The sequence below is a fragment of the Globicephala melas genome, chromosome 8, assembly GCF_963455315.2.
Source record: "Globicephala melas chromosome 8, mGloMel1.2, whole genome shotgun sequence".
In the NCBI taxonomy this organism is placed as follows: Eukaryota; Metazoa; Chordata; class Mammalia; order Artiodactyla; family Delphinidae; genus Globicephala; species Globicephala melas.
In genome coordinates this window covers 41572946-41600078 of record NC_083321.1, presented here as the reverse complement: position 1 = coordinate 41600078, position 27133 = coordinate 41572946, and the positions used below count along the sequence as shown (strand labels likewise).

General features: G+C 42.7%; 1 protein-coding gene across 1 annotated transcript in view; it reads left to right on the top strand.

Annotated features, from left to right (window-relative positions):
* The window catches only part of SPON1 (spondin 1), a 281632-nt gene that overhangs the window by 6202 nt on the left and 248297 nt on the right, over window positions 1-27133 (top strand). The window contains exon 2 of the mRNA XM_030831472.2: window positions 13785-13891. Within this exon, the coding sequence (XP_030687332.1) occupies window positions 13785-13891 (107 nt within the window). The remainder of the gene's footprint in view (window positions 1-13784; window positions 13892-27133) is intronic.

Genomic DNA, 27133 nt, shown 5'->3' with positions numbered 1-27133 from the left:
TATTTTACATTGATTACATGTTGAAGTTATAATTGTATATAGTAGGCTACATAAAATATATTGTTAAAATTAATTTTACTTGTTTTACATTTATTCCTACCGGCTACTTGTTAACAAGTAAAATGAATTTCCCCTGGCTTGAGCTTATTTCTATTGGACAGCACTGTTCTTGGGAGTTGTCCTCATCAGCATGGTGACAGCCAGCTCACTACCAACACATCTGAGTTCCAGTCAGCATGCAGAGGGGAAAAGAAGTGGAGGCAAGCAGCTTTCTTTTACTGATGTGACCCAGAAATCACAGCTAGCACTTTCAAACACACTCCTTTGCTAGGAATTTGGTCCCATGGCCACACCTATATGCAAGGGAGCCTGGGAAAGATAGCATTTAGCTGGGCAGCCACATGCCCAGTGAAAACTTTGGGGAGGGATTTATTTTTCAAAAGGATGAAGGTGAAAATGGATTTGGAGGGGCAGTTAGCCGTCTCTGTCACATGTTTTAATGCATAGTCATGTAAAAACAATGTTTCATGTTCTCTTTCTCCGTGATAGGTGGTCTAGGTGGGTCTTCTCAACAGCACGTGAGTTGATATTCCTGCTAAATGAATCAGTAGGGGAAGAAGTGTTGATGTAGGTGTGTGTGCACGCACGCGCGTGTGTGGTGTGTTGATAGGGTTCATACTGAGGAGAAATAAGGGGCCAGTGTGTCCGAGTAGCCTGCTCTGTCTCACCCTCTTCCTCTGTCTCACCCTTCCTCAAGGACGCAGCAGGGAAGGGAAGGAATGAAGGAAGAAGTGGATAAAGCAAGAAAATGCAAGAGAGGGAGAGGAAAAAGGAAAAGAGGGGGAAGAAGGAGGAGGAGAGAAAGGAGGGGAAGGAGAAGAAAGAAATTAAGAGAAAAGAAAAAACCTCACTGGGATATACATTTAGAATGAGAAAGAAATAATTTTACGGAGGAGTCCCATTCTTTTTTAGTTTTAAAGTCTTAATGAAGACTATCATTCTCATTCTCTTAGTGAATAGATAAATTCCCCCAAATCAGATCCCATTGATCATGCATTGTTTTATTAAGATTAGTTTAAAATAAGTGCTTTTAATCTGCTGTGGAATTTACTAAATTTGCTGAGATCAAAAATTTTTAAATTGAAGTATAGTTGATTTACAATGTTGTGTTAGTTTCAGGTATACAGCAAAGTGATTCAGTTAATACATATTAACTGAATATATATGTGTGTATATATATATATATTCTTTTTCAAGAGAGGAGTCCCACATTACTTGAGGGTTAGAGTCAAGAGGCACTATGGAAAGCAAAAATCACATAAGTCAAAATTATTCCTTAAAAATCCTTTGCAATTTTACATAAACAATCACATGGATACTAAATTCAATCTAGCCTTATTTATGTGCCCCAGCAGATAGTTTTGTTAGTGGGGAATAGAAACAAACTGACATTTCTCAATAAGTCCAGCACTTCTATTTCTCCCCCCAGCATTGGAAGAGACCAGTGTTTCCTCAGTTGAATACTAGATAAAACCATTTTTATTGTTGGTCCTTAAACACTGACATGACAAGTACGAAATACTCACTATCTGATGGACTAAGGGAACCCAGGGTCACAGCTCGTGACTGTCACACTCGCACACGCATGCGTGTATTGAATACAGTGGCAAGTGGCCCATATGATCTCAAGTATTATTTCCTTTCTCTGTTTTTTCTCTGATGGTGTGCAGTTGTGTCTGGTTCCTGTCATATGCACCTCTCTGGAGCACCTACAGTGGCAGAGAGCTCACTACGTCACATAAAGCTTTCTGTGTGGCTAGCCAGCTCATTTTTACTAGGTGTCTTGGCTGGGCTGGAGTTGAGGCTAGGATAGGAAAGGTAAGGATTTAGGTAACACCACAAGAAGACCTTTGTGAGCTCTACATAGACAAGGCTTCTAACTTTAACAGACTATTCAAAACTGCCATGAAAAGTTGAGGGAAACTTTAAACAGGGGCCTGCTCACATCCACTGATTTGCTGAGGTCTAGGAGACCCACGGGAAATAACTTGAATCCTGTCTACAGTTGTGGTTCAGATATTTGCAAACACAGACTAGGTGAGAGGGGGAAGGACAGGGAAGGGCTGCGAGCACAAAATATTGTGTGTGGGGGATGGGAGTGTGGGGAGGTGGGCAGACTCAGGCAGGCGGGAAGAACTGAATGGGAATTCTGGGTGCTACAGGAAGCTCTTCTGATGCTCTTCGTCTTCCCTCCTTCCTCCTTTTCTTCTTCTCCTTCTTCATTTTCTTTTCCTCCTTTTCTTTCTTCTCCTTCTCCTCACAGCAGCAACCCTGACCTTTGAATTTTCCAAACACACCAAGCTCATTCCCACCCCAGGGCCTTTGTATATGCTTTTCTCCATGCCTCGAATGCTCTCCCCCAGATCTTTGGCTCACTCTTTGTCTTTTGAGTCTCAGCTCAGATGTTATTTCTTTAAACATCTTTAAAGATGTTATTTCTTTAAATCTGACCACCAATTTATGTTTCTCATTACTTTTGCCTGGTTTTATTTTCTTCATACCCCTGAACCACTCTCTGAAATGATCTTTATCATCTGCCTCCTCGAGCTAGAATACAAGCTTTCTGAGAGCAAGGACTTCGCCTTTGTTATTTGCCGTTGTATTGCCAGCACCCAAAAGAGCGTGTGGCCATCACAGGCACTGAATCATTATTTATCGAAAAGTGAATGTATCATTTAAACCCCAAGAACCTCTCTAAAAGAGAGAAGTGAGATCTCCCTCTAAGGGAGCTGGACGGAAGGAAGGGAAAGCATTTCTCCCTCTGCAAGAGGGAGGTGAGGCCAAGGAATGGGGACAGATGGCAAGGATCTCCATGTGGTGGCAGCAGAGAGAAAGGATGCTCACTCAGTGCCCTGGGGGCATTGGGTGGAGGCTGAGGGCAGGTAGATGGTCCAGGTCCAGGGTGAAGGCTGTTGGAAGCGAAGAGATCGGCAGTCATATGCATGGTGGGAAGCGGGATCGTTGATGGTTCAGAGGTGAAGAGCACAGGGACAGCAGGCAAGAGAGCAAAGGGAAGGAGCTGCCAGCCTCAGACACTGACTCTGATTACATGGAGAATAGGGCAGAGGGGATTGTTGATCCATCAAACGTAGACACCAGTTATTAAAGTGACTTTCCCTGGAATCAGCTCTTTGTGGAGTCAGTTGTGTAATTTCCAAACCTAGTTATGTGTAAGAATCACTTGGAAAGTTTAAAAAAATATATATATATATCTTCACTGGCTCCACCCCAACAAAGGGCAGGATTCCAGGAATCTATATTCTTTCTTTCTTTTTCTTTTTTTTTAAAAGCAAGATGGTGAGACACAAAGAGAAGGTGGCCACTTTTCTGTGAATGTGCTTCCCCACCCCCATCTCTCCCAGCCTCACCCCCAGCCTCCTAGTCCCACATACTTGGTCATATCACTGCCCTATCCTGTTTCTGTCAACACAGTGGCCAATGGCATGTCCTCAGAGCCAACACAGTGGTGACATTCCCCTGCCTTGGCCGAGGAGTGGTGGGGAGGGAAGAGCTGTGAGCTTCCTCTAGGTGACAACCCTCGCAGATCAGCAGAGCCTGAGCTAAGGCAACCTTGTTGTGCATCTCTGCTGCCAAAGACTGCCTCCCGTGTAACTTCCACTCATCACTCCGGGTTCTGTCCTCTGGAGTCCAGCAGATTAGGTTTCCCCTTGGCCATATGTCAGCCCTTGAGATGTTTGTGAAGAAACAGGTACTATGACTTCTCTTCTGATGAAAATGCCCTGTTTCTTCAACCATTCTTTGTGGGACACTCTTCCTTATTCCCTTGCACCTTGGACTCCAGATGTGCTCTGATCAGGGTAGAACATGGCAGGATGATTATCTCCCTTGTTCTGGACACCGTGTTTGTGTTAAGCTTGCCAGGTCTTGTGCTCGCTGTTTTGGCAGCTGTGTTGTACTCTGGAATCACACTGAGCTTGCAGCCAGCAAAAAATTCCTGTGATTTGGTGGGAAGGCTTGCCGCCCTCCTTTCCCTGTACTAGTGAAACTGGTCCTAGGACATAAGCTTTGACGTGATTCCCCATTAGACTTAATCCAGCGTATTTGGGTCCATCACGGTAGCTGTCAACCATTCATGAATCTGGATTCTGTCGCTGAATGACCTATCCACATAGTCTTAATTTTGGATTATCCACAGTTTTGACAAGCAAGCCTTAGAAGGCTTTAGCTAAGAAGTTGGTAAGAATGATGAGCAGGTCAGGGCTTAGGACAGAGCATTCTGACATCCCTTAAAATCTTTCTCCAAAGCTGACATCTAATTAAAATAGTATTGAAGTCAACTGATTTTCTGTTACCTCAGTGGCACTTAAATACTAACGGTCACCCTGCTGGTCAGCCACCTCAGTTTAGTCACAAGTACTGTTTCTTTAGCCTGATAATGAATCTTACAGTCTAGGCAGAATTATTTTCTTTGTTCCAAAATTAGTCAGGAGTCTTTCCACTGCAAGTGACAGGAACAAAGTCTAACTAAAGCAAAAAATAGAATTATTGAGTCCTATATTTGGAAAGCCCACGGGTGGATCTGGCCAGCTTCAGGTATAAATGGATCTAGGGACTTGAACAAAGTTCTCTCTCTCTCTGTCTCTCTCCCTCCCTCCCTCCCTCCCCCCTTCCCTCCCCCCCTCCCTCCCCCGCTTTCTTTCTTCCTCTCCCTTTCTCCTTTCCTCTCCATCTTTTCTATTCGCTCCTTTTACCTTCTGTCTCTCCTTCCATCCTTTACCTCTTGGCTGTGTTTTTATGTGGTGGCACAATTTTTCTTACTGCAGATAAACTTTCTCCCAGTGCCAGGGAAGATAGCTGTCAACAACCTTCAGTGAAAAGACTTTCAGTTCTGTAACTGAAACAAAAGCCTTTCCCCCTTTACTTCCAAGCTGAAAAATCCCAGGGAAGGATTCTGATTGGCCCAGCTTGGGTGACATACCCAGGGGAATGGGGTACATTACGATATGGAGATAGACTGCATCTGGGTCACAGTCACTTCTCTGACTTGCTATTTCAGGAGGGAGAAGGGGGACTGTGATTGGCAGCCCCAAAGATCACATGGTCAGTGTAAGGGAAGGTGTGGGGGTCCTAGACAGCATGTGTCCCTTAGAAATTCCTACCCTCCCCCAGATACATTCTCTTGGCTGACATATCTCCAATTCCTCAGGAGTATTCTTCCCATCCATTCCTCTTCCCAGCCACATACTGGTTAGCTCAGGACCCGTTCACCTGGTTCCCAGCTAGTCCGTGATGAGAGAGCACATGGGGGAAAGAATGAACTTCTATTGAATGGTTGCAGTGTGCTCCATATACTTTATCTTATTTAGTCCTTATGACAAATGCATGAAATGCTAACGATGATCCCTATTTTAGAGCCGAGACTCAGTGATCTTTAAATATATTTTATTAATTTAGCCAAATTTATATATACTTACTCTTACAAATATTACTTCATTACTTGTTAGGATAACAATAGAAGTACTGTTACTGCCATTTTACAGGAGATTGTCAACTGAGATAATGAGAAGTTAAATAATTAGTCCGAGGTAACACGTAGTAAACAGAGAGGAATTTGAACGCAGGTCTGTTAGCTACATCCATTGTACGTCTGTAGCTACAGCCCTTACAACTTTAAATATGCATGATCTTTAATCTGGAATGAGAGGTATTTCATCTCTTCTGGGGAATGCTGGGAGCATTCACTGAGGAAGTTCATCCAGGCGAACAGCATAATCCACCCTCACCACATGCACTTGCTCACCCTTGGACTTTTAGCCTTGCCTTCCTATCTGCCAGCCTGTCACCAGCATCTTCTCCTGCCTGCTCCTGGCTGGGTGGGCTGAACTGCCAATTTCTAAGTAAGGTATGCAAGTGAGTTGCAGCTGCCCAGATCTCCACAAGTTAAGCAGAGTTGGGAGGGGACCACCATGGCTTATGTAATGCTCCAGCAGTCCTTATAACCAATCCCATGTTACAAGTTAAGGCAGAAGCTCAAGTTCATTGTGGTTGATGTGTGGGGCGGGAAGACTGGGCATCTCAGTAACATATAGCAGGTGGATGGCAGGGGCTGGCCTTGTAATGGAACTGGGATCTGGTTCAGGACCTTCTCCTTGAGGCTGGGGCTGGAGGGGTCTGAAACCCAGAGGTAGAGCGGGGAGGGTGATGGCCCTAGAAAAGATCCAGTGATGGCAGTGGGCATAGCAGAGGCACTGGAGTTTATGTTAGATGGTTGACAAACCAGCATTTGAAGGGCTCAGAAAGTTATTTGGGAAATAGGTGGGACTCGTGTTTTCCTATAATAAGGAGGGGAGAACTCCACCTTTGGTGGAGATTTGAGGTCAGGCTCCTGTGTGAAACATCAGTCCTCATACAGACAGGCCAGAGAGGCCCTTGCCACTGAGCTGGTTTTTAGGGAAAGGCTGTAATCCAATATTCACACAGCTTCTAGCCTGATCTTCCTAAAACACAAATCTGAATACGACACTCCCCAACTCAAACCCTTCAGTGCCTCCTCATCACCTCCAGGGTGGTATCTGCACTTCTTAGGCAACGTCTTCAAAGCCCTGCTATCTCCCGCCTTCTCACCTTCCTCCCCTAGCCTCTTATAACACTGCCCTCCCAGCTTGCAACTAATGAAATACAGAATTACTTCTGGTTTCCAAGGCCAAGACTGGCCCACCATGCCTTTCCCTCTGCCTGAGATGGTATTGCTCCTCTTGTCCACTGGACAAACTCCTATACCTCATTCAATTTGCAGCTGAAATGCCACCTCCTCCTTGAAGTCTCCTTTAACTCCCCCAGTAGACTCAGATGTTCTCTCCTCTGGTATCCCAGAGCACTTCCTTCATACCTCCATAACACCCGTTGTATGTTATAAAAGTATCTGCCGATGTGTCCTTTTCTCCCAGCTGTTAGGCTGTGTGCTCCCAGAAGGCAGAGGCTGGGTCTTTTCTCTCTGTGTCTCCAGAGGCGTAGTTCAAGACAGACTTGGTCTCTGCTCTCACAGAGCTTACAAGTGATTAGGGGAGACCAGCATTTAACAAGTAATTCACAAATAAATATTTAATTAAGACTGGTGAGAGGTATTCAAGAAGAAGAAAGGCGTGTTGAAAAGCTATATCATGTGGGGGTGCGAGGGGCTGAGACACCCTCACAGGGCTCACTGTCTGTGGTATGAGCCACTGCGAGAATACTCAGTTCATTATAAGGACTTACCCAAATCTCCCCATAACCTGGCCCAAAGACAGTGATCTCTGCTGCAGTCCCATCAGTGGTCCTACATCGGCACCTACTAGAGTTTTTCTCTGGAGGTTCAGACACTGTCCCCAAGGGCCAGCTTTTTGAAACTCATTGTCTGTTAATGAGCTAGCTAAGCATCATCATCATCATCATCATTTTGATCACCGTCTTCATCCTCAACATCACCAGCACCACCATCACCATCCTTTACAATTTTGGATCCTTTATATGTGCCAGGCGCTGTGGTAAATGTTTATTTAGTCATCTCTACGTTCCTATAGAAAGATAATGTCATGAACCTCATTTTTTAAAAAATGAGGAAACGGGGAGGTCAGATAACTCACCAGAGGTCACACAGTTAATAAGTGGTGGCTCTAGGATTCTAATCTGAAATCTTTGCTTTTAACCTGTTCCCTGTATGTGCTCACAGGATGGCTCCAAACGGACCTTTTTTTTTTTTTTTTTGCGGTACGCGGGCCTCTCACTGTTGTGGCCTCTCCCGTTGCGGAGCACAGGCTCCGGACGCGCAGGCTCAGCGGCCATGGCTCACGGGCCCAGCCGCTCCGCGGCATGTGGGATCCTCCCGGACCGGGGCACGAACCCGTGTCCCCTGCATCGGCAGGCGGACTCTCAAGCACTGCGCCACGAGGGAAGCCCTGGACCTTTTTTAAATTTTATTTTAATCCTTCATAAGCTTTTTTCTTGAATTTTCTGGGTCTCTTAATGGCCTCCTTGGGAGGAGTCATTAGAGAGAAGATTCTATTATTTATTGCCAAGTAGCCATCTTCAGTCATTACTGGGACTCAGAACACGTGCACATTTGTTCCTTTCAGGAGAGATTCATATAATGGGCTTCTCTAGAGAGATAGGGTCTCCTCTCTTCCTTCAAATTATACTGTGTAACACAGTCATCACCACTGATAATTATGGCTTGAAACACCACACAAGTTCAGCCCCCAGAGCCTCCATCTTCTGTGTTGTATTTAATAAGGTAGAGTAGAACTTTAGTTTTCTAGAATTTACAGGAACGCATCATTCCAGGAAGCCGAGTTTATGGGTAGCCCTTTAAGTGCTCTGCGCAGATATACAAAAAGATGCGTACTTACCATTCGGAAACATTGTTTAATAATATTCTTATCAAAATAAAGCTTACGTACAGAAAAGCTCACAAATCGTGCATCTTGGTGAATTATCACTTGTTGAATACACTCATGCAACTGGCATCCAGATCAAGAAATAGAACATGACCTGAACTCCAGAAGCACCCCGTTCCCTCCCGAATCAGCACTGCCTCCCCTTTCCCGCACTTGTAAGCACTGACCTGACCTCTAGGATCATAGATTACTTTGCCTGGTTTTGAACTTTATATAAATGTCCTCATACTTTTTGTATTCTTTTGTGTCTGTCTTCTTTCACTCGAGATTATGTTTGTGAGATTTACCCATGTTGTTGTAGGTAGAAGTAATTTGTTCATTTTCATTACTCTAAGGCATTCAGTTCTATGACTGGCCACAATTTATATATCCATGGCTGCTGATGGACATTTGAGTGTTTCCAGTTGGAAACAAATAATGTTACTATGAACATCTGATAGGTGTCATTTGATGCACATATGTCTGCATTTCTGTTGATTTAAGGGTGGCAGCACTCAGTCATAGGGTATGTATAAGCTCAGCTTCAGTAAATGCTGCTGAAGAGTTTTCCAGGGAAAATTGCTCATATTCAGTTCATCAATCGTGTGTGAGAGTTCCAGTTAACAACATTTGATAATGTGACTCCTTTTAAGGTTAGTCAATCTAGTGGAAATGCAGTAGTATTTTATTGTGGATTTAATTCTTATTTCCCTGTTGACAAATGAGGTTCAGTGCCTTTTCGTATCTTTATTGGCCATTTGGGCACCTTCTTCTGTGAAGTATTAGTTCATGTGATTTCCCTATTTTTTTTCTTTGGGTTCTCTATCTTTTCCTTATTGGTCTTAGAGAGTTCTTTATATATTTTGGATAAAAGTCAATTTATATATTTTGGATAAAAGTCCATTTCTGGTTAAATGGATTGCAAATACCTCCTTCCACACCATGGCTTACTTTTTCTTAGCAGTGTCTTTTGATAAGCAAAATTTTGATACCATTCCATTTACACATCTTCTTTATCATCAGTATTTTTATTTTTATGTCCTGTTTAAAAACTCTTTCCTACTCCAAGGTCATTCATATTTTATCTTATGCTACTTTCTAAAACCTTATTGTTTTACTTTTCACACTTAGCTCTACAGTCCATGTGAAGCACCATGTGAAGCACCAGGGCTTCCCTGGTGGCGCAGTGGTTGAGAGTCCGCCTGCCAATGCAGGGGACGCGGGTTTGTGCCCCGGTCCGGGAAGATCCCACATGCTGCGGAGCGGCTGGGCCCGTGAGCCATGGCCGCTGAGCCTGCGCGTCCGGAGCCTGTGCTCCGCAACGGGAGAGGCCACAACAGTGAGAAGCCCATGTACCACAAAAAAAAAAAAAAGAAAGATGTGAGGCAAAGACCAAGATTCACCTTTTTTACACGATTTCCTAGTTGTCATTGAAAATATCTTCTTTCCCCCACTGCTCTGCAGTATATCCTTAATGATAAATCAAGTTCACATATATTTGTGGAACTTTATCTGGACCTCAAACTATTCAGGCCTATTTTTCTTTCCTTATTATGGTACACTGGCTTAATTTCTATAGCTGCATAGGTCTCGATATCTGGGAATAGAAGCCATCCAACCTTGCCCTTCTTTTTCCAGATTGCCTTAGGTATTCTTGGCCCTTTGCATTTTCACATCAATTTTAGAAACGGCTTGTCAATATCACAGAAATCATGCTGCAAATTTAATGTAAGTTGCACTAAATCTATAAATCAATTTGAGAAGAATTGACATCTTTACAACCCTGGGTCTAGCAGTCCATGAACACGATTCAGTAAATGTAATTACATATCAACTCTGTGCTAATCAGTGTGCTGAGCTAAGATGTGGTTCTTGCCTTTGAAGGACTCACAAATAGGTAAACAAATACTTACACACAAAATGTTTAATGTGATCATCTCATTACTGATAAGAATAAAAGCTAATATTTAATAAGTGCCTATTATCTGCCAACCATGATTTTAAGGACTTTAGTGCATTAGTTATGTTTTACACTGATACTTTGAGGTAAATGCTGTTATTAGGCCCATTATATAGGTATTTTTAATCTTAACAAAGTCCAGGGAAAAAGAGCACCCAGGTCTTGATGGGAAAGTCAGAGGAAACAGGAAACATCACAGAAAAGGTGAAAATTTAGCTGATTTCTAAAGAAGTTTGCTAAGAATGGAGGAGGTAGAACATTCCAAGCATATGAGTAGCATATGGAAAGAAAAAATATTGTAGGGTGAAATGATATATGGCTTTTCAGGACTCGCCAGTGAGCGAGTCCCAGGACTGAAATGCAGTGTGGCAGGGAATGGAAACGTGGCTGATGAAGCTCTCCAGAAAGGCAGAGTCTGTGGGCCTATCAGTCTATGGGGTTTGAGCTGTAGCCTGAAGGCAGTGACTGTGCAGCAGAAATTGACTGTCTGTCTTATGCTGGGTTCCCCAGAAGCAGGTATTATTCATTTCCTAGGGCTCCCACGTATAGAACCACAAACTGGTGGCTTAAAACAACAGAAATGTATTTGCTCATGGTTCTAGAGGCTAAAAATCTGAAATCAAAATGTCATCAGAGGGCTTCCCTTGTGGCGCAGTGGTTGAGAGTCCGCCTGCCGATGCAGGGGACACGGGTTCGTGCCCCGGTTTGGGAAGATCCCACATGCCGCGGAGCGGCTGGGCCCGTGAGCCAGAGGCCACAACAGTGACAGGCCTGCGTACCGCAAAAAAAAATAAATAAAAAATGTCATCAGAGTTGGTTCTTTCTGGAGGCTCCTAGAGAGTTTCTTCCATGCCTCTCCCAGCCTCTGGTGACAATCCTTGCTGTTCATTGGCCTGCAGATGCCTCACTCCAATCTCTGCCTCTGTCATCACCTGGCATTCTTCCCTGTATGTCTCCATGTCTCTTCTTCTAAGGACACTGGCCATCTTGGACTTAGGATTACCTTAACCCAATATGATCTCATCTTAACTAATTACATCTGCAAAGACCCTATTTCCAAATAAGATCACATTTCCAGGAACCTGGGATTAGGATTTTAACATATATTTTGGGAGGACACAATTTAACTCCATAACAAACCCTCAGGTGAGGATTTGGGTGCCATTGACTTATTAAGGAAGTGCTCCCAGGGGAGGCCAATAAGGGAGTGGGGAACTGGGACGGGGAGGAAGAAGCCTTGCCAGCCCATGACCCCAGTGAGCTCTGATTCTGCAGGGCCATTTCAAGGTGTCAGGTACCCCTCAGAATGGTCATCACCTGATACAAAGTAGCTGGGCCTTTCATAGTAGGCAGAACAGACTCCAGTGACCAGGGACGAGCTGCAGGTGCTGGCCTCTGGAAGCAAAGGCACATCAACACCAGGGTCACATTACAATGGTACAGAGGAATTTGAGGTGATGTGGGCAGAGCACCTTTACTGTCTGCTTCTTGTTCTCTGCTCCCCTTCCTCCAGAATTGTGTAGAATAGCCTTGAAAGCCCTCCCACCCCACCCTAGATAACCTCCCACTGCTGTGGGGCTGTCTGTCTATCCCTCAGAGATCTCAGTTCTTTCTCCTGACATCATAAGCATCATTTTCTGCCTGCCACTGCTGTGCAACCACATTTCTTACTCTTCTCTACTTCTTTGTGCTTTTTTTTCTCATCCTTTCTTCCTTCCTTTCTATCTGACCTTTTATAGGCATCAGTAGCCACCAATCAGAATGCACCTTCACTTTTGTGGGATGAACTGGCTAACCACAGCATGAGATGTGCATTGTCTCCAAGTGCTTCTCTAAGATGTCATTGTGTTGGTGGCTCACGGACCATTGCTGAATTTTCCTAGATGGTGGTTTTAAGTTTTGGACTTTTGGAATGTTTCATTTTCAGGACTGAAACTAGAAGACTAAATGCCCCTCCGTAACAGGGGGTTGCTTATCAGAATCACATAAATACTATAGGTTCAATGAATTGATTTTTAAATTTTGAAAACAGTCCACGTTTACGGAATACACACACTATAGATATTCCTATATATGTAGGAATGTAGAGCAATGAGTGGAGTGTTAAACTGGGGAGGGGGCCAGACCCAAAGCCTGCCTCTGGGTGGTCTTACTACCTTCAGCGTGTCTGTTGACATTTCTGTGTCTTTGTGTCCTATTTGTGAAATTAGAGGGCTTGGAATGGAGGATTCTTAGGATAGCACTAATAGTCTATAATTTTATGTTTAAAGAATCTTAGCATTTTAATGTAGGCAGTAATTTAGACCTCAATTTACATCAATTTCAAGAAGCTTGAATGGAGCATCTCTTAGATGCCAGGCTCTGTGCTAGGTGATAGGGATACAAAGAAAATGAAAACCCAGTTCCTCTCCAGCATTAACTCACAGTCCAGTGGAAAAGGGTGGTAAAAATAGAATTGCAGTCCAGTGCAAAAATTGCAATAAAGGATTTCCATCTCAGGGGATTGTAGATACAAAGGGAGGGGCAAACACCATTGCTAAGATCCCTGAGCTAGATTTCAATGAATACCTAATTCTCTGGGTCAATGTGGGAAGGAAGAGTTTAAAGTAGGTTCATAATTCCAACTGCTGTAACAAACAATCCCACAATATAAGTTTATTTCCAGTTTATGCCAAGTATAATATGGATGTTTCTGGTCCATGAGTGATTATCTGTGTGGTTATCCAGTAACCCAGTTTCCTTATACCTTGTGGCTCTACCGTCCTTCTTCTGGGGCATCAGAGTCCTCTGCTGGATCTCCTGCATTCAGCAGGCAGAGATGGGAGAGGAAGAATGGAGAATCATGTAGAAAGTCTGGATGGGCCAGGCAGGAAGTGGCATGCATCATGTCTGTTCACACTTTCCACCGGTAGGACTGGGGCACCAGCAGACCAAACTGCAAGGGAGGCTGGGAAGGTGTTCTAGCTGAGTACCCACAAGAAATAGGAAATGTGTTTTGCCACATCTTACAGGAGTTTGTGCTGCGAGCAGCTGGATCTCTCTTGAGCTGATCTATGGAAGTGTAACATTAGATAACTGTCAAGACAAGAGTTGCTGACCAGGGACTATTTTTGTCAAATTGTGGTTACTGAGAGAGAGCTCACCTCAGCCTTGGTTGATTCAAGAATTCCTAAGTGAGATTATAGTTCAGACGTTTAGCAGGTTCTGAAATGTGAGAGGGGGCTGGGTGGAGAGGGTGAAATTTCACTACTCTACAGAATGAGCCTTTCCCACTGACAGCTGCCCCCGCTACCCACAGGTCTGGGATGTTGGGGAACTCAACGTTTATCCGTTTGACGAATGGAAGGCAGCTGATTCTTACGCTTATCATCTGCTTTCTTCTGTCTCTGCAGTGACACTTTCAGCTGCCCCTCCCTCTTACTTCAGAGGATTCACATTGATCGCCCTCAAAGAGAACAGAGAGGGTGATAAGGAGGAAGACCATGCCGGGACCTTCCAGGTAAGACCCCTTCTGGGCTTTTCCAGGGACCCCTGTCACTCTAGTAGATGCCAAGTGAAGGGTGGGCCGGATCGAGGAGGCTGAGGGTAAGGAATGGGGCAGGTATCTGAGGGGGCTTCTCATGCAATTCCCTTGACCATTGGTCGGGTGAGCCAGGTCCATGGAAAGAGCTATAACGGAGTAGGCAGCAAATGCCTCGCGTCTACCTTAAGGCCTTGGGGCTTGGCCACCAGGCAGGGCTCTTCTGGGGCTCACAGTACCTTGGGCAGCAGACAGTCCAGTGTGGTGGGAGCTCTGAGAACCCTGCCGAGGCACGGATGTGTTTCCTGTGCAGCCATTTCTCAGTCGACTGGCAATTTTCAAGTGTAAACGGAACAAGAGCTTAGGCTGGCCAGACTGGAGGGAGTTCAAAGCACGGGAGAAGGACTATTAAGGGAACGAAGAGATTGATTTATGAGGGAAGATTAAAAGAACTAAACATGCTTTGCTTGGCTAAATGAACAGGGCCGAGTTGAAGAGGTGGTAATGGTCTTCAAATGTCAGTCCTTGCAGAGCAGCCTCTTCCAGGGGAGGCCTCGTTTGACTTTGTACAAAAGGGCACAGCAAGACGAAAGTGGGTCAGGAGAAGAAAGGGAATCTCAAAGACAAGGGCCCTGCCAGTGAGTCATATTTCACCGTGGAATATTCTTCCAGGGGAAGTGGCAGGAACATCACCCCCTCTCAGAGGTTTAGAAAGAGGCCGGCAAGTTGTCAGAACATGTCCCAAAATGACTGGGGCGATCCTAGGAGCAGAGGCGCGGCCAAATCTGCTGTAACCATTTTTCATCTCAAATTTCCATTGTTCTGGAATCCATTTTTATCTGGCATTTGCAAACTCAGAAGAAGAAGAAAAAAAACTCAGGAAGAATACTTATACCCATAGCTGACTGCTGGGGATTCTGGTACAATTTGTGGGTTCCACAGAGCACCCAAGATATCTTCCCCATCCAAAGATATCTTTAACCCCTTGTGGGCAGGTTGTAATTTTGAATCCTGTGATTTAAAAAAAGTGTCCAGCGTTTAAGATTCTGGACTTCTGGCCTAGTGGAACTGTTAATTCCATGATGATTGTAATGTGCTTCTATGGACCTAGATGTCAGGAACTTCCTTGGCATGTATCTGAAGGAGTTACCCAGATACAACCAATATTTGTTGGGTACTTACCATATGCCAGACACTTGGTTAAGTGCTTTACCTTATCTTGGTTTATCTTAATTTAATTAGTTTACCTTATCTTAGTTTGATTCTCACAGCAACCAAGTAGATAGGAACTATTATCCCTATTTTATAGATCAGGAAATTGAAGCTAGAGAGATTAAATCACTTACCTAAAGTGATTTAATAGTAAATAGTAAGGCCAGGCTTCTGTCTCAGGTGTCTGATTCCAGTGACTAAATGTCTTCCCTATAGTACAGAACAAGCTCCTGGCCAGGTGTGTTTGTCCAGTGCATCAGCAAGATTGTTATTATAGGGAAAGGAAGATTCATGCATACGTTCAGCCCATAAAGCACTAAAATATATTCCTCTTGTTCTTGTTCTAATTTACCTGGAGGTGTGAATGCTTTATAAGATTGGGGCAGCTGAGAGATCTGGGTACCTGAGTGTCGGGAGGGATAAAGTTCTAAGAAGGGAAAAGTGGGGGGTGGGAGATGAGAAATGTGATCTTAATATTCACCCAAGCAAAATTTATCTGCTTTAAAATGATGCTTAGATGTATATACGCAGAAGAGTTGAAAGGAGGGACTTGAACAGATAGTGTATAGCCGTGTTCATAGCAGCATTATTTACAAGAGTTGAAAGACAGAAGCAACCCAAATGTCTACTGATGGATGAATGGATAAACAAAATGTGGTGTATTCATACAGTGGAATATTATTCATCTTTAAGAAGGAAGGAAATTCTGACACGTTATCACGTGGATGACCCTTGAAGACATTAAGCTAAGTGAAGTAAGTAGGCACAAAACGACAAATATTGTCTGATGTCACTTATATGAGCTACGCCGTCAAATTCATAGAGACAGAAAGTACAGGGGATGTGGGGCAGGGGGAAACAGAATTATTGAACAGATGTGGAGTTTCAGTTTGGGAAGATGAAAAAAGTTCTGGAGATAGGTGGTGGTGATGCCTGTTCAACAGATGAATGTACTTAATGCCATGAACTGTACACTTAAAAATGGTTAAAATGGTAAATTTTATATATATTCTGATATACACACACAAAATGATGCCTGAGTTAGGCCAGTGGGGACATGGCTTCTTTCTTTGATGCCATTTTAATTCAGTAAATTGACAGTCCTCTCCAGCTCACTGTTGTCTCTTCTTGGCCAAATCTTGGTCCTTGCAACCAGTTGGTGAATACAGGGCCCTGCTCACAGTGGGCAGTGGGTAAATGTTTGTTGAATGAATAAACGAACAAATTATTCTTTCTACTAGTGCCCATAACTCAGTCCTATTTGGGATTGTTCCAGAACTCCTATCTCTTTATGCATCCATCCTTCCTTCTTCTCTTAGAGCTTCTGACATCCTTTCTTGTTACATCACAGTGGTTCTCAGAGTGTGGTCTCTGGACCAGCAGCATCAGCACCATCTGGGAACGTGTTAGAAACAGAAAATCTCAAGCCTCACCCAGACCTTCTGAATCAGAAGCTCTGAGGGTGGGGCTCCCACAGCCTGTGTTTCAGCAAGCCCTCAGGGTGAATCCGATGCCCACTCGAGTTTGAGAACCAGTGTTGACATGAGACATGGATCCAGCCCATCCAACATGAACTTCTCCACCATCACATCAACATATCTGTTGTTTGAGCCCTAGAGGGATCAAAGTGGGAAACACACATGAAAAATGCCTAGCATACAACAATAATGCTTGTATGGCAGATACTGTTCTAAGTGGTTTACATTTTTTAACTGATTTAATCTTCAGAGTAACACCATGAGATAAGCATTATTATCCTGTTTTTCACAGATGAGGAAATTGTGGCACAGAGCAATTCAATAACTTTCTTAGGACCATTCAGCTCTAAGCAATAAATCTGGGATTCAAACGCGGGCAGTCTGGCTCCAGATCCCTGCTCCCAACCATGTATACTGCCTCTCAATGTGTACATGTTAAGTGAAAAAATGAGAGTGTCTTATGACTTTTTTATGGTAGTAGTCTCTAGGTCAAGAGCTTTATATTCGTTATCCTACTTAGTTCTCATAGCAACCCTGGGAAGTCAGGATTGTTATACCCATTTTCCAGATGATGAAACTGAGTCTCCAAGGGGCTAAGTAAATTGACCAGAGTAATCCAACATCCATGGAGGTGGAGTGTGGGGGAATGGGAGGGAAGGGACTCTGTGCCAGTGATTTTCTCACACTCATCTCCCCACCCCTGCCCTGTGCATTAAATGCACACTTCACTTGGGTGCCCAGTATCTCCAAAGTTAGAGGGGGAAGAATCATTACTCATGCCCCATCCTACCTCTCCTGCTTCAGACATTGTGCTCTCTATGCTTGCGCCCCTCCACTCTAGCATAAACATCTTTTCTCTCTGTACCAAAGCTGTCATCTTTGGAGTCATTCATTTATGCATATGCATTTACTGAGGGTCTCCGATGTGCCAGGCGCTAAGGTAGGCACTGGGTTTACGACGGTGAGAAAAACAGACATAGTCCTGCCCTCAAGGAGCTTACAGCATCTTCCTTGTAATGGTGCCTTATATCAACAGGGATGGCAAACAGCAAGTCATCAGTTGGAACATGAACGGATGATCAGAAGCTACAAATACCTGTGTAATTTTAAAAATATATGCATGGCAGTTAACAAATATTTAGATATATTTCTTTGTTAACACCCTCACTCCAAATATGACAGCTTTGAGAACTTGACCTCAACAACAAAATTCTAATACCCTTTAAATCTGGTGGAAGATTACATTCTTAATTCTAAAAGTAACTCTGAGAGCGAGTGATTTTGCTTCTAAATGAGAGCCCTTACTCAGAGAGCACCGACTCACCAGGTACAAAAGAAACTTTAAAGCAAACTTTAATGCCCCTTTAGGCTCAGTGGGGAGGGGCTGGGGCTGCTTGGGACTGGGAGGGTAAGGGTTACAGCTCTCACCACCCCGGCAGAGGCCCAGGAGAAAGGGGTGGGGCTGCCTTCTCTGCTTCCAGCTGCGGGTCCAGCGTGGCAGCTTTGGCACAGACTAGGGTATCTGTCCCCAGCTGCCAGAAGGGAGAGACACGGGAGTCTGATGAGCTAGCTGGGTGTACTCATGGTTAATTGAAAGTGACAAGGAATGCAGCAGCTGGACTGCCTGTACAGAAGTAATCCACCAATCCTTTATAACTGTATTGTTCAAAACGAGTTGCTCCCAGGAATGCTTGTGGCCCAGCCAACTGCCCAGCTCTTTCTCCCTCCTCCTTCAGGTCTCTGCTCAGAAGTCCCTTTCCCAGGGGGCGTGCCCCATCACCCTATTTGAAACTTCATTCCCCCCCTTCTGTCCCTGAGCTGAATTCCCTATCCCTCTCCACCACTTAATTTTTTTCCATTGCCTTTATTGCCATCTGACGTGCTATCTGTTTGACTTGTTGAGCATCATCTGCCCCCTTCCACTAAACTGTAAGCTCCACGGGGCAGGGATTTTTTTTTTTTTTTTTTTGGGCAGGGATTTTTGCCTGTCTCGTTTGCTGCTATATTCCCAGCACTTTGCCCTGTGCGCCTCACAGAGTAGGCACTCCAGTTTGACAGAATTTTAAGCACAGTATTTGTACTAAAATTCAAGCTGCTAGTTTATAACACCATCACTTTATTTTTAATTTAAGGCCTACATGCATCAACTAGTTTAGGGGATAGTCTGCCAATCAAAGGAAGGAAGCTTCATTATAAAGAGGAATGTTTGCCTAAGATTCCTTATCAATACCATACAAACGAGTATCTTTTAATAACTAATTATTCCATTTTCTTTTTTTTTTCTTTTTTTTTTTTGCGGTACGCGGGCCTCTCACTGTTGTGGCCTCTCCCGTTGCGGAGCACAGGCTCCGGACGCACAGGCTCAGTGACTGTGGCTAACGGGCCCAGCCTCTCCGCGGCATGTGGGATCTTCCCGGACCGGGGCATGAACCCATGTCCCCTGCATCAGCAGGCGAACTCTCAACCACTGCACCACCAGGGAAGCCCTATTCCATATTCTTAATCACCTGTTTATAAATTATTTCCATTATCTCTTCACTAACAATAAATATTTATTAGCTCCTAATGAGTTCTGAGCCACGTGAGACGCTAAATGAGTTTTCAACACACTTTTCTAAAAATAAACTGCTATTGCAAGCCTGTTCTTAGGAATTCTCTCTTACTTTATAGGAAAACTTCCTCTTTTTACACTCACCTAAGCTTAGTCGTGACCCTTATAAGATACTAGAATTTTTCAATCTACTATTCACTTCTATAAATAAGGGAGTAAAAGTTTCTTGCATAAAGTTTTTTTCCTTATTTGGTATTAGTTTGCTAGAAGAGATTCCCAGAAGTGTAATTACAAATGCAAAGGATATGGAAATTTTTATAGTTTTGATATGTGTTTCAAGGGTGATTTCCATCCCCCAGCCCTCCCCCAAATTTTCACTCAGCACTCTTTTCAACAACCTGAATATGGGCATTCCATCGAAGTAGCCACACCCACTGATATGAAGGGAAACATATATTCCCATATCAGGGCTGGGCATGACAGGATTTGGGCAGGTCAAACTGATAGACCAAATCTAGCAAGATGAAAGCTAATGGAAGAAAACAGAAAGTTACCTACTTAGATCCAAATAACCTATTGCACCTGTACAAGAAGAGCGATTTGGATTTATGGCAGCACGTTAAACAAACAACAACAAAAGAATCTGAGGATTTTTAGTTGCCTGTAAGTAAGTTCAGAATGAGTCATTCATGAGATAGGACCACAAAACACAAATGAGGTCCCAGTATGCATCAAAGGTGCATGAACACATAGATTGTCTTATGGGATTCTTAATCCGTCCTGAGATAGCCCATAATATTCTCTTTCTTTTCCTGTAGAGTACACCTTTCTAGTGAATGGATATTACCATATAAAACACACAGTGCTTTCTTTCATTCATTTACTTGTTTATTCAAATATTTCCATATCATTTATAGCACCCTACTTTTCCTTAAGGGTGGTTATTACAACTTATATACTTGCTTGTAGGATTATTTGTTTAATATTGCTCTGCCACAGCAAATTGTAGGGCATAACAGTATCTATTTTGTTCACTAGTGTATTTCTATCAACTAGCACTGTGCCTGGCACATGGTGGACACTCAATAAATATTAGTTGGGATGATCTAATAAAAGCACTAATTACCAGGTATGTGAAAGACAACATACTAGGCTCTGAGCATACCGAGATGAATAATTAAGGCCTGGTCCATGGTGTTAATTAGGAGGTTAAGATCTACAATAGAACTTCGCAACCCTGGCATGCTAGGTGTACTGGCCGAGTACAAAATGGATTATAGGAGAGCCTAGATATTTATTTCCTTGGGTATTGGGGTGGTCTTGTCTGTTTACTCGAAATGCGATCATTTCCTACCTGTGACATAAAGAGACTTGTATAGAAAGAACTCTATTGCAGCATACTAAGTGTTATAATTGCGGCATGTGTGCAAATAAGAAAGCAATCATTTGTAGGAAGCGAGGAGTGAGAGCTGATTTGGGAGAAGAGAAAGGATATTTATAGAGATGATAACTTTTTTTAAATTGAAGCATAGTTGATTTACAGTGTTGTATTAGTTTCAGGTGTACAACAAAGTGATTCAGATATATATATATTCTCTTTCAGATTCTTTTCCATTATAGGTTATTACAAGATATCAAATATAGTTCCTTGTGCTATACAGTAGGTCCTTGTTTTTTATCTATTTTATATATAGTAGTGTGTATCTATTAATTCCAAACTCCTAATTTATCCCTCCCCCCCTTCCCCTTTGGTAACCATAAGTTTGTTTTCTATGTCTGTGAGTCTGTTTCTGTTTTGTAAATAAGTTCACTTGTATCATTTCTTTAGATTCCACATATAAGTGATAGCATATGATATTTGTCTTTTTCTGTCTGGCTTACTTCACTTAATATGATCATCTCTAGGTCCATCCATGTTGCTGCAAATGGCATTATCTTATTATTTTTTATGGCTGAGTAATATTTCATTGTGTGTGTGTGTATATACACACACACACACACACACAAACACACACACCCCACACCTTCTTTATCCATTCATCTGTTGATGGACACTTAGTTTGCTTCCATGTCTTGGCTATTGTAAAAAGTGCTGCTGTGAACATTGGGGTGCATGTATCTTTTGGAATTAGAATTTTCTCTGGATATATGCCCAGGAGCGGGATCACTGGATCATATGGCAACTCTATTTTAGTTTTTTAAGGAACCTGCGTACTGTTCTCCATAGTGACTGCAGCAATTTACCTTCCCACCAACAGTGTAGGAGGGTTCCCTTTTCTCCAGACCCTCTCCAGCATTTATTATTTGTAGACTTTTTGATGATGGCCATTCTGCCTGGTGTGAGGTGATACCTCACTGTAGTTTTGATTTGCATTTGTCTAATAATTAGAGATGTTGAGCATCTTCTCATGTGCCTGTTGGCCATCTCTGTGTCTTCTGTCTCTTTGAGACAATAACTTTTGAGTTGTCTTTTGGGTAGTTTTAAAGTTTGCGGGTGGACAAGGGGTGAAGATAAAGGGTTTGTGTGAAAACCACTATACTCTTTCCTCTATTTTTTTTTGAAGTTTAAACCCTGTTTCATGTTTATTACTTTCCAACACTAAATTTTGTTTTAGAAAATTAATATGAGAAAAAAATAAGTAATAGACATTTGTTACGTTTAAAATACTTAATTTTTGGTTGTAGTGAACAGTATTTCATTTCTGCCCTCAACTAGTTTAAAGTGGAAAAGCACCTAACCAAATGCAGAACTTAATACACACTTAGAGCTTATAATTTAGTATAAGGGAATTAGAGACAATATACAACATAAATAAAATATACATGTGGTAGGTAATAGGGGTAATGGGAAAAATAAAGCAACTGGAATGGATAGATGGAATTTAAAATGGTGGTTATGGTGAGTTGCTAAGAAAAATGGCATTTAGGTAAAGACCTAAATGCTATGACAGAGCAATCTTTCCTCTATTTTAAAACTTGCTCTATTTTAGTGTTTCATTGTATCTACTTTGACAAGCACATAGAGACCAGTGAAGGCACAGTAAACGTTTTCTCGAATGAATGAATGAACGAACGAATGAACAAATGAATGAACCAGGGGATGGATGACATGCTATGCTGGCCCCTTCCCTTCAGGAACTCACTCGGTGTAAAATGCCTCTGTGAGCTGTGATCCTAAAGGAACCATCAAAAGGACATATTTAAAAATCAATGTCAAGACCTCTTCTTCAACGCTTAGTTTTCTTTTTTTAATTGATGTTTAAAATCATTTAACATTGCTGCTTATCATTTAAAATGAGAAGCAGTGTGGCATGTGAGTGCCTGGGCTGGATGTCTGTCCTCAGGCTGCCATAGCCCTGGTCCCTGTTGCCTGATACCAGAAAGGACAACAAGTAGTTTCCTTCCAAGCAGGCAAGCCCTGAGTCTGGGGACCAGATGCCTAATCAGGACTTGAGCATCATTCCTCTCAACAGAGCACACCCTTGTTTTGTGATGGAAAATACAGAAAATGGTAAATACAGAGGATAAAGAAGAGAGAAAATTAGTCATCTTATATTCTAGAGATAATCATTATTAGCATTTGGGTATCTTTCCTTCTAGATTTTAAGTGTGTACACACAACACACACAGGTATATGTGTAAATTAGCTCCTCTCTTTCTAGAGGTGGCCATTTAGAATTTGACAGTATCAGTGCTGGTCACACAGTTTATTATGACAGTAAAAAGCATCGCTATTTTTAGGCTGATCTTCCTCCTCCAAAAGGATCATGTATCTCATTATTTTCCAATTCGAGCTTCGCTTTTCTATTTAGAATGTACAGTGGGTGTCTGAAAAAAAACATGGGTTTTGGAGTTTGCAGACGCGAGCTCAAATTCTGCCTCTACCAGCTGGGTGAAGAAGTCACTTAATTTCTCTGAACCTTAGTTCTTGCATCTATAAAATAGGCATGATAAAGATTGTTTGGAGTATCAGATGAGATAATTTATGTAAAATGCCCAGCACAGTGCCTGGACATAATCAATGTCTCCTCCTTCTGAGTCAGCAGCCCAGAGCCCTTTCTACCTTTCTGTGTCCAGTGAATCACAAACTCCATCCCTCTGTAGATGTGGCAGACATCTCATCTTAGGTATAACTCACCAGCTGTCTGTGTGCCTCTACCAAGTGAGGGGAGAGACAGACTTCTTCAATTCTTTCTATCTTCACTGTAATATGATTGGGAGGCTATAATATAAAGTGAAAAATTTCAGTGGATACATGATACCCAGTAAATAAAAACAAAATTCTATGGGTGCTAGCTGTTTGGCTGGGCTCAATGACTGGCTTTGTGACCTACTCCACACAACAGCTTCACCGAAAATGGGATTCAAATTGTACCTTGACAAGGTCTCTACACCTCAGGGAATGAGCAGATGGAGGAAGCCACGACTGTCACCTCCAGGTACTAACCGGTCTAGTTGCTTCATTAATTTTCATTCTCTCACTCCAGGCTGTAAGTTTCACAAGAACGGGGACTGTCTCTTTCACCACTGCACAACCAGTGTTGGGTGCAGTATCAGGTGCTCAGTAAATATTTGTCACAAAAAGAAATAAATGTATTAATTTCCTGTCAGTCTCAGACCCATCCCATGAGGTAGGCACTATTGTCATCTCCATGTTACAGGCAAGGTAACACTGAGTGAATTAGAAATGTGACAAAAGGCACAGAGCCAGTAAATGGCAGTGAGCAAGGATTAAAACATCTGCAGTCTGTACCATTTTCTCTATTGAGCAACTCTTGTAGCTCCAGGGGCAGCTGTATGGGAGAGACAGACATAAATTGACTCCTTGGTCCCCTAAAATCCTTTCTGGGTCATTCCAGGGATCACACCAGGTTTATCATCTCACAGCACTTCATATGCCATGTCCTCTGTGTTTCCTGATACTCGTGTCTTACTTTCATCCTATTTAGAATCTGTGCCCCCTACCCCATCTCCGAGCTCTCAAACACTTGGTACATCCCTTTATGCTAGTTCTTCAGACACCGTGTAGCCCTGATGTGTTAAATCCCTGTTTGCCTACAAGATTCTGCAAAGAGGCAGGAATCTGGGCTACAGCCATCTCTGTATTCCCACGGCCTCACGAAGACTTGGCACTGGCCAGTTGATAAATGTTTTCCAAATTGGTGGATGACTGCTGCTGGAATTTCTGGCCCTACCCCCTTGCTTGCTGGCATTACTTGGTCTCATGCTTTCTTGCATGGGAACTAGCGTTGTTTCCACATCTATTTTTCTAAAGCTCTGGAAATCATTTGCAAATACATGACAGAATTGTTTAGCAGACAATATATAATGTTTACTGCTCCCAAAGCACTTTTATCATGTATGTATTAAGTAGCTTAAAAATGTCAATAAGTCACTGTATGGCCTTGCAATCCCCTCATCTTTAGAATGAGAATGATGAGCCTTCATTCCAGACCTAACTACCTTATAGGATAGATCTTAACTGGTTTTACAAACTTGTAAGCCGTCTGTATGCTTCTTAAAATAGTTAAATCCAAAGAGCAAATGGATCATAGTTTACTTAAACAATAGCCTATTGTAGCATATTTAGGTAAATCTGTTAAATACTATAAATAATTTTTATGAAGAAAAACTTTTCATTCATTTACTTATTTTCAACAAATATTTACAAAGTCTATTATGTACAAGGCCTATTCTAGGCTGTGCGTATATAGCTGTGACAAAACAGACAAAAACCCTTGCCCTTAAGGACATTGTGTTTCTAGATTTTAGATCATTTCCATGGGATAGAGTCCCAAGTTTCTATATCAAATAGTTTTTTTGGCTCTTGACATATATTGTTATATCACTGTTTATCACAGCTGATCAAGTAGGAATTTGAGTAGAAGCCTAGCTCAGAGCTTACTTTTAGAGAGAATGTGTAACCTTTGTCAAGTTACTTGGTCTTGGTTTTTCCCCTTGGACACAAAACTGTCCCTCCCATTGACCCCCAGCTGATATCTGATGTTGTCCCCTAGTCCTTCATTTTGGGGAGGCCAAGGTGTTGGCTGGAAAAAGTTCCCATCCATCTACCATGTGGTTACTAACCCCCAGCTTGCAAATCCCATTCTTGTGCAATTACCTTCTTGTAATCAAGACCTCGTCAACATTTCAAGATTCTTCAAATTTGGCATCTTTTATCCAACATAGGTAATTACTGTCCTCACAGCCTATGTCCCTGCAGACTGAATGAGCCTGTATCCTCAGCTAAGCCATCAATGCATGCTTCAAGGACTGTGTATTTCCTCTTCTGTCTGCCCAGGATGCTCTTCCCCCAGATAGCCATTAAAATCCACACGACCTCACTTCTTTCAGGTTCCTGCTCAGAGGTCTCTTTTGTCAAAGAGTCCGTTTCTGACCATATTTTATCAAACAATACCCCCATAACTCTTAATTCCATTTACCCTGTTTAGTTTTCTTCTTTTGACTGATCACCACCTGACATGGTTGGTATGTGCTTGCTGGTGTGTTAGCTGTTTTCCCTCACTGCAATGTCAACTCCACAAGAGTAGGGACATTGCTTTGTTCAGCACTGTGTTCAGCACTATCATGGTGTCTGGCACATAGTAGGCAATTAATAAATAGCATTGCCTTTTTGAATTCAGCCCTAAAAGCCGTTGTTCTTTTTGACAATGAAATGATACTGACTGTATGTAAAGACAAGGATTCTGGCCCACGCCCTGCACTCCTTTCCTTCCCAAAGTCAGCTGACATCCCAGGGCTTCCTCGCATGTGCCCATATGAGGATGCATGCTCACCCATACCTCCTGGCCTGTTTCCAAAGCAGCCTGGACTTGTGCACCTGTCTTTCTGGATCCTAGTATAGGATGTTGCCTGAATCCCAGTATAATTGTTATCATTTTAGTGGCAACATAGTCACTCCACTTCTCACTGACTGCATAAGCTTGGGCCACTTAATTTAACCTTGCCTATCAATTTGGAATAATACTAATTCAGAGATTTGTAATGATTAGATAAGGATTGCCAGTTTCTGCTATGACATGTTAAGAACTTAGAAATCACCGCTCCTGTCCTCACAAGAAAAAAACTGAAAAATTGAAAACCAACAACTCTAATTAGATCCATCAGTGAGTTGAGGTCACAAGGCAAACTGCCCTTCCTCACCCCCAAACTGGAGAGACAGGGAACACTGAGAATCACAGCTCATCAGGAGCAGAAACTACTGCAGACAGTAACTGATCAGAATACTTACACAGTAATTGATGAACAGCTACAGGCTGAGCGTGGACTAGCTTCATAGTCAAACTCCTTAGGAACCCAGTGTCAGGGGATCACTACATGTCTGTGAATTTTACCTCCAGGATCCCTACCAGGTTCTCACAGTGAAGATCAGAGAAAAATCCTCTCCTGTTTTAGGCAGAGGGAGGGGGAAAGTAACCATTTTGAAATATATCCAGAGCATTCTCCTTAACAAAGATCTTCCCTCAAGGGAAACTACTAGAGCCTTACCTGACCCGGGGGAAGGGCAATTAGCCAGCTCCAGCCCGCTCTAGCGTTCTTGTCTCATAAAGGGAGTAAAAAAAAAAAAAAAGGCCAAGAAACTCTTCTAAAGGTCCCGGCCCAGAGATGATGGCCTGATTTTAAAAAAAGAAAAAAAACCCCTGAGATTTAAGCATAGGATTCTAGACTGCTTCCCCTTCCCAATACTTGACCATCACATTAACAGGGCTTTAGTATAATAACAGTGGATTATAACCAAGAGAGCTTCAAGGCATAAACTCTATTTATGAAGGAGTTTCTAGAGAAAAGCAAAGATAATAGGGGAGACAAAAATCAAGACACTGGAGGAGACTGAAGCCTCTGATACCCATACTACAGCAAACATTAAATGCACAGGCTAACCCATACATAGCCAGATGAACATAAAACCTCACACTAAAGGCTTATTTGCCTCAGTTCCTATTATCCTGTGGATTATGT